Source organism: Aplysia californica, unplaced genomic scaffold, assembly GCF_000002075.1.
Source record: "Aplysia californica isolate F4 #8 unplaced genomic scaffold, AplCal3.0 scaffold00066, whole genome shotgun sequence".
NCBI classification, from domain to species: Eukaryota; Metazoa; Mollusca; class Gastropoda; order Aplysiida; family Aplysiidae; genus Aplysia; species Aplysia californica.
The window spans coordinates 1,617,261-1,627,546 of record NW_004797336.1 but is presented as its reverse complement, the minus strand read 5'-3'; the positions used below and the strand labels follow the sequence as shown (position 1 = coordinate 1,627,546).

General features: G+C 41.4%; 1 protein-coding gene across 1 annotated transcript in view; it reads right to left on the bottom strand.

Moving 5' to 3' along the window:
- Positions 1-9,858, bottom strand: part of LOC101855086 — a gene marked incomplete at its 5' end in the record, with an annotated part of 83,739 nt that extends 73,881 nt beyond the window's left edge. Inside the window, 2 exon segments of the mRNA XM_005093594.3 lie at positions 7,506-8,554; positions 9,170-9,858. Coding sequence (XP_005093651.2) covers positions 7,506-8,404 — 899 coding nt within the window.
- Between the last annotated feature and the right edge of the window lie 428 nt (positions 9,859-10,286).

Sequence of the window (10,286 nt, the reverse complement as noted above, 5' to 3'; positions counted from 1 at the left end):
TCTCACAGGATGAAGGAGTGGCGCAGTCAAGGTTACATGCAACAAAGCATTCTTATCTTACTTTCCCTTTTTTACATTGTGGTCCAGAAGGAACACTAACGTTTTTATCTTATGGCATCTCAGTCTATATTACAAGTAAGGTCTTCACTGAAACGATGAAGACGCGTATTCAAGAGGGCAAGACTACCTGCGTTTTGGGGATTTTGGTATCCCAAACAAAGTTGGGAGAAGACCAAAATCATCATTCAAAGTCAAGATAGTGTGTCAAACACAAAGTCGGCCAAGCTCAGTTACGCGAAATCACAAAAAAGCCTCAAGACATGAGAGCACGCTATAAACACGATTTATTCCATTCTAAGGCAGTCGACTACTCATGCAGATCCCCAAAAGACAAAGAGGTGAATAATATATTTTACTTTGACAAGCAGTTACGCGCCTACTTGTATTTAGTTGCTTGTTCTATTTATTGACGCGCAGAGAGAAAAAAGGTAGACGACAGAGAAGAAAGAAAAGGGAAAGGAGAAAAGGAGTGAAAAGATTAATAATCACGTGAACATGTCAGACGTTTTACAACGTCAATGCGCATGTGAAGGGCCGTAAAGTGTATTGTGTGTGTATGTGTGTGTGTGTTTGTGAGTGTGTGTGTGTGTGTGTGTGTGTGTGTGTGTGTGTGAGAGAGAGTATGTGTGTGTGTGCGCGCGCGTGTGTGTGTGTGTGTGTGTGTGTGTGTGTGTGTGTTTTGTGTGTTTTGTGTGTTTGTGTCTGTTTTACCCACCTGTATGTTTTCGAGTGTGTATGAGAAGAATAGGAGAGACAAAAACAATGAGAGGAGGCGTAGAGAAAGAGAGAAAGAGAGAGAGAGAGGGAGAGAGAGAGAAAGAGAGAGAGAGAGAGAGAGAGAGAAGAGAGAGAGAGAGAGAGAGAGAGAGAGAGAGAGAGAGAGAGAAAGTGGTGAGAGAAAAGGTGAGAGAGTGAGATAAATAAGATGAGGAAAAAGAGGAAATAGAGAGAAAGACAGGATTGGAGACAAAGGGTGAGAGCGAGAGAGAGAGAGGGAGAGAGAGAGAGAGAGAGGGGGGGGGAGGAGAAAGAGAGAGAGAGAGAGAGAGAGAGAGAGAGAGAGAGAGAGAGAGAGAGAGAGAGAGAGCACTGAACGGGAAGTCGCATCCACTGTTAATTCAGCTGACATCCATGTTTTGTAAATATAGAATAAACATTCATTGTTTGACAGATAAACAGCAGAGGTCTACGTCAAGGCAAGAAGCTGCTTTCGTTCATGTGATCATGCCAGTCAGACGGATTCTTATGAAAAATGATGAGTAGTACAAAGTCATTGCAAAGAAGAAATGCCTCAAGAGTGTTGACCTGGTATTTCCTTCTGTTTTCAAATGTTCTAACAATAACAAAGGGGAAGTTTACCCTTTTTTAATTTCCTTGACAAAAAGAAGAGTTTAGTTGAAATATACAGCGACCAAGCATGGACACAATGACAATGCATAGGGAAACGATTTGGACAACAGTAAATCGGAACAGAAACAGTTGAATCAGACCACACCAGAGCGCCCTTAGAGCTATACCGCCTCCTAAAAATACAGAAGAAACAGAAGAGCTCACCCCAAAAAAAACCCTCTTCTCATAAGTAGTGTTTACACCATAAGATCTTTCTTTAGCACAGTGGTGTTCAAATATATCTTCCATTAAATTATGTTATCGAATCAACTTACGACTTTAATTCATGTGCCGAAGTGTTTCACTTGTTTGAAATGAGTTACAACTAGATATATTATGTATTCTTATATGACATATATATAACATTTTGACAGCTTTTTTTGAGTTATAAATATAGCACACAAAATATACCATATTGAGGACTATTTCACTAAAACATACGGGAGACCTAAACATTTGCACTCATCTGTGACAGGGTTTTGTAAAGAAAACACGAACAAAAATAATGAGCGGATGGTACAGTAAGAGGAGAAAAAAAATTTTGCTTGCGTAGCTCTATTTACAAAATTTTGCTACTTCAGGTGCTGAATCAACGGACTTTCGTCAATCTCTGGAACTACGTTGTCAGGGAATACATGAACCATCCTGAGATTCTTCACTCGCAGGAAATAAAAAGCTTAAAGGTCACCTGACCTGCAGGGGGGTAAAACCACGATCAGAACGTATGTTACAGAAAGTTCAACATGCACGAACACAGAGGAGAGAAAACTGGCACCGAGGTACAGCAGAATCAGATACAGTCTGATCGTACACCTCCCTGCGCTGAAGTCGGCACCCTTTCACATGTAAAGGGAGATAGAGCCCTCGGCCCAATATGTCATGTACAAGGGAACCTTTTCCCAAATCGTTTAGGCTTCACTTTTTACTTTTTGAGTCTGTATTTGTCATTCGTATTTTTTCGGCGTCTCAGGATGGCCGAGTTCCTAAACCTGGGGTTGAGTCCGCTTTATACAACTCACTGCTAGTTTAAAAAACCCACAACAACAACCGAAAGAAACAGAAAGGTAAATGTATCAGCCTTTGAGACGGGCGTAATAAGCCTTTCGCCGCAGGTGAACACGGGGAATCTTCTCAGTCAGTTCACCGAACGCCGAGTTGATCAGCTAGAAAGCGGCTTCGGAGATATCAACAAAGAAAAAGAAGAAAAATCAACAGTGGGAAGAAAAACAGGAGTAAGAGAAAACAAACAGCCGTAAGGCGTGCCTGTCTTTATCCCTACACAACATGGACGTTCTTTGTTTGGAGCGGGAAAACAGGAAGGTCTGCCCCTTCTACATACTGTGACATTACACCGAGGTCACTCGGTTTCGTGGGGGAAATTCTCTGAATGTTACCTCCGACATGAAAAAGTTATCTATCTTTTCTCACAACACTCCACTGTACGCAGATAAAATATTTTGACGCGCCTGCTGGAACACAGGTTAAAAAAGGGCGAGAGAAAAAAAATCAAGCTCCAGTTTCCTGACAATGAAAACAAGAAATCCAAGAGCCAAGACATTGATTTGCAGCCTCTTGCAGCTGCTGGTTTCCTTGGTCTCAGTATCTGGTTACCGTGCGTTAATTGTCTAAACTGTAACTTTGTGATTCACCTGAATAAAACTGTCACTTTCAGAGTTCATAATAAGATATAAGTGCATTGAATTCTCTTATCCTTTTTAATGCCCTACGTGTGTACTGTGCTCTCGGAGCATGATGGCGGGAATCACTCTGCAAGAACTTGTAGGAACCTAGTCAGTGATGGATGTATTATAGCTCAGCCAGATGGTGTTGGAAAACAAACTTCAACCATTTGACGATCAGAGCAAATCTAAAGTAAGCCACACACACAGACACATAGAGTGTAGTACAGCTTTTCAATCTAATTTGTTCCACTCTATCGTCTTTGAGTTGAACCATTTTTTTGATGTAAAAATCGTTTGATGTAGAGTTTCCAGAAAACTGCGGATTTTTTGGGGGGCATTATTTGATAGATTCAAGCTAAACTTTTTAACTAGATGAATAATACAATTTTTATAGGACGCCCAACGTCAAGACAGTTGGTCCAGTTTCTCATTTTTTTCCGGAGTGAAAGAAAGCCGTTCTGAGACAGAACACAAAACAATTTCTTCAAGCAAACGGGAAAGCTGCGTTTCTAGACGATGGCAGCAGGGAAACAAAGTGAGGATAGATAGTGAGATGTGACAGAGGGCATCGCATGGAACTAAAAAACCTAAAGAGAAGTGCTGGGCTTAACGCCTACGAATTGGCTCTCTCACAACATCCTTGTTTTCAAGTTAATAAGACTATAAAATTATTAAATGATAGATGAATTCCGTATGTCTGTGTGTGTGTCTGTCTGTGTGTCTGTCTGTCAGTACGTATGTCTGTCAATCAAGAAAATTCCTTCATTTGTTTATAAATTATTTACCTTTTTAGTTAATTACTTATTGATTTATTAAACTTGTATTTCTGTTTGACTTATCTATCATTAAAACGGATCGACAACGTTGTTGTAAGAGGCAGAGAAACCATGAGTATACAAAGTCTGACCCGTTGGGTCATAGCATGATCTAACATTTACCTTTTTGTTACAAATGAGGGTTTTTTTTTTAATTTTCAGATCCAACATAGTCCACAGAATAAAAAGTAAAACCTTGGTGCCGATTTGCTGAAAAAATGAGATAACATGAATGGTTAAATTAGGTAAACTTACTCCCTTTTGTTTCTATAGCATATCGGAGAAGGATGTTAAATTCGGAGGTTCCTCCTCTTAAACAAACTTAACACTGTCACAAGAGGGGTCAACTCTAAGAACAAAATTGGCATTTTGTTCGCATCTATCAAGAGAAGTGTCAAAAACATTTTACTACGTAAAGTAAACAGCTGTACAAAAAAAAATTATAATAAGCAAACTGGGTCAATTTCAAGTTTGACTTCCGTTATTTAGATCTAGTTTGGTACTCAGCGTAAAAAAGGATCTGATAATTGTGTCAAAGAAAAGGGTGTGAAAAACTAGTCTTGAGTTCTGAAGAAAGATGTGTCAGCACTAATACTTCTTCCTGTTCATAGGCGTATTTGTTTGCTTGTATTCGTTTTATAGCACTGCCATCATTCAATCTTTTCCCCATGTTCTTGTTGCAATTCATGTTTGATGTTCGTGTGCATTAATTGTATCTGTACGAGAGAGAAAGTGAGAGAGAGACAGACAGACAGACAGACAGACAGACAGACAGACAGACAGACAGACAGACAGACAGACAGACAGACAGACAGACAGACAGACAGAGACAGAGAAAAAGTGAGTGAGAGAGTGTGTGTCTGTGTGTGTGTGTGTGTGTGTGTGTGTGTGTGTGTGTGTGTGTGTGTGTGTGTGTGTGTGTGAGTGAGTGAGGGAGATAGAGAGAGAGACAGAGAGAGAGAGAGAGAGAGAGAGAGAGAGAGAGAGAAAGAGAGAGACAGACAGAGAGACAGACAACGAGGGAGAGAGAAAGAGAAAGAGACAGGAAAAGAACAGAAACAAGCAGAGACAATCTGACAGACACAATGTCAGAGACCGACAGAGAAAGAGAGACACAGTTATCTTTATTTATTTCCTTTATGATGCTAGCTGACAGTGTAATGTAATGTTTGTTAATTCAGGTGACAAGTGTTTCATGGAACACAGAAAAATCCTGGTTTATCCATATCTGCCATGTGAACACCTGCTGGTGTCTAGAATTCCTGATAACAACTTTAACAAATCAATTAAATTTCGGACCCAATCGTGAACGAGATAAAAACTTCAATGGGAAGCACTGATTAGGGGAATGGGGAAGAAACAAGAGAAGGAAGAGAACAACATTAATTAATCTTAGCATATAGGCGCCCAGTTCAGCTGGTTTATGGCATCACTCGGTTGTTTCCACTAACAACAAAAATCTTCAAAATCCCAGTCAGTCTTTATTATCTCATTCTATAATCAAACTGTATGTTCATTGCTTGGAACAGGATCATTCATTCTTACTCTGTGCAGTTTCTATCTTAAGTGAATAGTTTAAATAGGAGTAAAATTTTAATGGAAATTTGTAATCGGGAAAACACTTGGGTGACAAAACTGGTACAAAAAAGAAACAGCGGTCCGGTTCCGTATACTAAGAGTTAAGATATTAAGAAAAACGGATACGTAAAACAAGAGGGTAAAAAGCAATCGCCACGTCACGAAAGGAAAGACGACAGAGTGGAAGATTGTTGACGACATTATGTACAGAAAATGAGAGTAGATGCTTTGCTTACACATTAATTGAAATACATCGAAACAATTTCTAAAAGGGAAAATGATGACGGCAGGTTGATTAGAAAGGTAGACAACAGAAGAAAAAAAAAATCAAAGAAAGACGTACTCGACAGCTAATGAGTATATTTAGGAAGATAACGACTGGGAGGCTGACAGACAGAGAAAATAATGGGGAAGGGGAGAGAAAACCAGTAGGAAACAATGAGTGAATGCGTGTGAGCCTGCGTGCAATCGTGCTTGTGAGTGTGTGTGTGCACGTGTGTGCTTGTGTGTATTTGTGTGTGTGTGTGTGTGTGCGTGTGTGTGTACGTGCGTGAATGTGTGTGTGTATGCACGTGTGGGTGTGTATGTGGGAGTGTGTGTGTGTATGTGTGTGAGGGAGATAGATAGATATAAAGAGGGAGAGAGAGAGAGAGAGAGAGAGAGAGAGAGAGAGAGACAACGAGCGACAGAATTTGTGTGAGAGAGCGTGAATGATTGCCTGCATTTATATATATATATATGTGTGAGTGTATGTGCGTGTGTGTTCGCGCGCGTTGTGTATGTGTGTGTGTGTGTGTGTGTGTGTGTGTGTGTTTGTGTGTGTGTGTGTGTGTGTGTGTGTGTTTGTGTGTGTGTGTGTGTGTGTGTGTATGTGCGAGTGTGTGGGGGTAGAGAGTAGGGGGAGAAGGGAGAAGAGAGATGGGCGGCGGTGTGGGGTGGCGGTAGAAGACTTCTTTCCTCAAACAAACGTTTGTTTGAGAAATTAGCAGAAACGTAAAGGCAGCCACACTGAAGGTGAATTCGTCACAACCTGACCCATCCCTGGGAGCGAGCACTCGTCACAAGATAAACCAGTGTGCTTCCCACACATCAAAGACACACATGGGATGAGCTCTTGAAGAGGAGTCGAGAGCTAGAGAACCCCTACCTAGATAACTCAGGTGAGACATAATCTCGAGACATGATTTTAGCGAAGTAGTAGCAAAAAAAAACAACAACAAGGATTCATTCTGAAAAGATAATTCGCCTGAGGTTGATAGGAAATTTCTTTTTTAAGAAAGAAGAGACATCTTCGTGTTTATGTCTATCATTAGAGAGCAGGAGCAACAAAAAAGACGGGACGGGGATTCATTCTACTTCTAAGGAAAAGAGTGGGTGTCCAATATATAAGTTGATTCCGTACCTTCCCCAACAATGTTAGTAAAAAAAATCTGCGAGTTGTATACACAGATTACACAGAATGTGGGAGATCATTGCAGAGTATCTAATTTTTAAGAATTGAACCTTCAATCCTTAAAATAGCGGCAAGAAGGGGTACAGAGTCGACTGGGTACTATAAAAAAAAGTTATTGCTGAAAGCAGTTTGTCTTAAAATACGCCCACACCCTTTGTGGGGAACCAATGTCTGCACGTCAGTGAAACAGTATCAGTCTAGAGATGTTTGCAATGTCAAGCTCCACTTGACAACTGTATACGAGACCAATACAAGCCTCACAAGGCGTTGAATGTGGATCTCATAAAAATCCCAGATGCGGGCAACTATGCTCTAGGAGTGTTCAAGGTACAAAAAAAGGGAGTCGGGAGGTGTAATCCTCAGCTTAGACATATTAATTCTATAAGGACTGTGCCAAAAAAGACAACAACGTTATTGTAGTTGTTTCAAAAGAACTACCATGAGGTGGACTTTGAAATAATAAATTCAAAGCAGGAAAAATAACAGTCAAGAAAACAAACTCAATAAACAAGCATTTACTAAACTTACTTTGCAGCTTCCCTGGTCTCTTTGTGAAGAGCTTCTCCATTAATATCCACAATTTCGTCATTGACCTTGACTCGTCCGTCTAAGTGGCAACGACTTCCTTGGGTCAAGGACACGACCTTACATGTCAAACCATGACCCCCACAACTGCTCCCACTCGATGGTCTGTCTCTACCAGCCCCGTTCTCTTCTTGGCTTGCATGAGTCCGCACAGACCTGGGCGTACTGCAGGCGCTTTGGCTGTCTGAGCTTTCAACTTCACGCCCTTCCTGCTCCAAGCCGCTTACTTTACATTTAGGTGAACCCTTGGCCGGAGTAGGAGGTGTCGAGGTGGACGGCGTTGGCACACAATCAATCTCCACACCAATATCACTTAGACCCTCTGTGTCCAACTGTACGGAAAACACCAAATCCTTACGAGGTGGTTTGGACGGCGGCGGGGTTCTGGTCACCTCTGCTCGGTGCTGCTGCTGCAGCTGCTGTAACTGAAGCTGATTGTGATAATGATGCCCAGCACTAGGGCCTGGGGCGTTCGGGGCGCCGAGAGGCTGCATGTGGGAGCGACCTAGTGTGAAATCTCCAACACCAGAGCGAGTAAGGCCGCCAGACCTTCCGGAAGTCACTGCACAGTGGGGTTCCGAGGCTCTGTGGAACTGGAGATTCCGCGGACCAAACGTGTCCAGGCACGGAGAAAAAGTGCGGCCGGAAGACATAGAGATGGCGTCCATGTCTGAGTCGTGTGGCGCGAAGTCAACGTGTGACGTTGAAGCGGACCGGTGGGGCATCATCCCTACTGTCCTCTCTCGTTCCCGACTACGCCCACGCTTCCACTTGCCACTGCCCTTTCTCATGGTATGGCTCTGTGGCATCATCTTCTGGAAATAAGACTTGATCGTATCCATTGCTGCTTCAAGCTGTAGTGATGTCGGGCTGATCAAAAGACAGGTCGTATCGATTACTAATTACGTTTATATCCCGTACAGCTTTCAATATCCTGGTAGGTACTGCTTAGTACACCGAGTAAAGACTGGCATTTCTCAAAGTTGAAGTGCCTGGGGATGACAAAACGAGGAAAAACAGGTATTACTTTAAGAATTTCAAAACCCTGTGACAACAGCATAACACATGGGCGATAATGGTTGATTTTTCCAAACGTTTTCTGTTAAAAGTATAATATGAACATACATAAATCAGTTCAAAGAAACAGTTATTGAATAACCAGTTCCTTCAAACTACCAATGATTTCAAAGAAAAGCATAGTACTCATACACACACGTAGAGCATTATAAAATCTAACAAAAAATATATTTAAGAGTAATCTGATTACAAAGGCCACCCAAAAGTGTGCCACAGAAAAATGGTATAGGTGCGAAGTACTTCACTAGACTACACAATTTCTACGTTTATCAGAATAGGTTTACTGGTATTTACAAATGATTGAACCTAGTACTTCAGGCGATTCGGTTACTATGTAGTAAGGATGATCCATGAAAACCGAGGTAGTATTCCTAGCTTTCTCCGAAAAATTTTTGAATCATTGAAACCACCTTCAAAACAAAAAGGTCAAGACATATTTGACCTTGTTTCGAATAGATGGCCAACAAATTCGAATTTTGGAGAAAAAAAACAGGAGCTGCTGGAGAGCACAAGGTGGGTTTTCAACTTACCAAGTAGAGATTGAAGTCAACTGGTGCCAAAGTTCTGTTGACAACAGCACAGCTAGTGTGACCATGGCCTGCCTTCTGGCCTCCTCAGGCAGTCACGCAATCACGTGATGTGAAGGCCACCATTAGGCCGCAGTGGTGGAATTCGAACAGAGAAAGAATAAATTCATTGTCTCTCCCAGCTTCTATCACTAAGTATCCTTGTTCATCACTCAGAGAGAGGGTGACTTTCTGGCTTGCCATGTAATGACATTTTCCAGTTTGAGCTTTTCAGTCCTGATTACAGAGTGGACGACCAAGCACTACTAGTATACACTTTCAGAATGACTTCAGTTCTAGTGTTTCACTATCTTTTATAGCTTTTATTCCCTTAACGTTTTACCGCCAGCTTCTGGGGTTCTATTGAAGTTCCTCTGCTGGGCTGTATTCACTCTAGAGTCATTAGGAGAACAGCATCATGATCAAATAAATTGCTGTTACATCATCTGTCCATATACTTGTATGAGGGTAAACACTAACACTTTAACATGCCAGCAACAGTCTCAACAGAGACTGTATAATCCAGGATATTATGGAGACAATGAAGATCAGCTGCTAGTTCCCTCCTGGGTCGCTTTAGACAACACAGCAGAACCTGACCTTTCCAGTGATCCGGATCTTGTTTGCTGGAACAGCTGACACAGTGCCCATATCTGAAGGTAAGAAAAACATAAGTATGCTGTAGTGTGGCATTAAAACGTCAGTTTCTACAATGAATTCACCTGTGCATGTGCACAATGAGTAATGTTAGCGATACTGCGTAGGAAAACAAAAACAAAAATATTTAAAGTAAAACAGTATAATGGGTGGTATAATTTCATTGATGAGTACTATTATTCGATCTCGATAGGATAGGAATAAACCAATAGAAAAGGGGAATTGGAAATATCAGAGGTATCATCTCGAGGGTGAAAGGGATAACACAGCCAGAAAGAGGGGGGGGGGGAGGAAAGGCACTAAAATCCCTATCATCATATCTTTTTCAATTTTAATCTAGACGTTACGTAACTCAGAGAAACTGATTTCAAAATTAAGATAATCGGGTATACTTCTCAACGTTCACCTGTTCTGAACTATACAT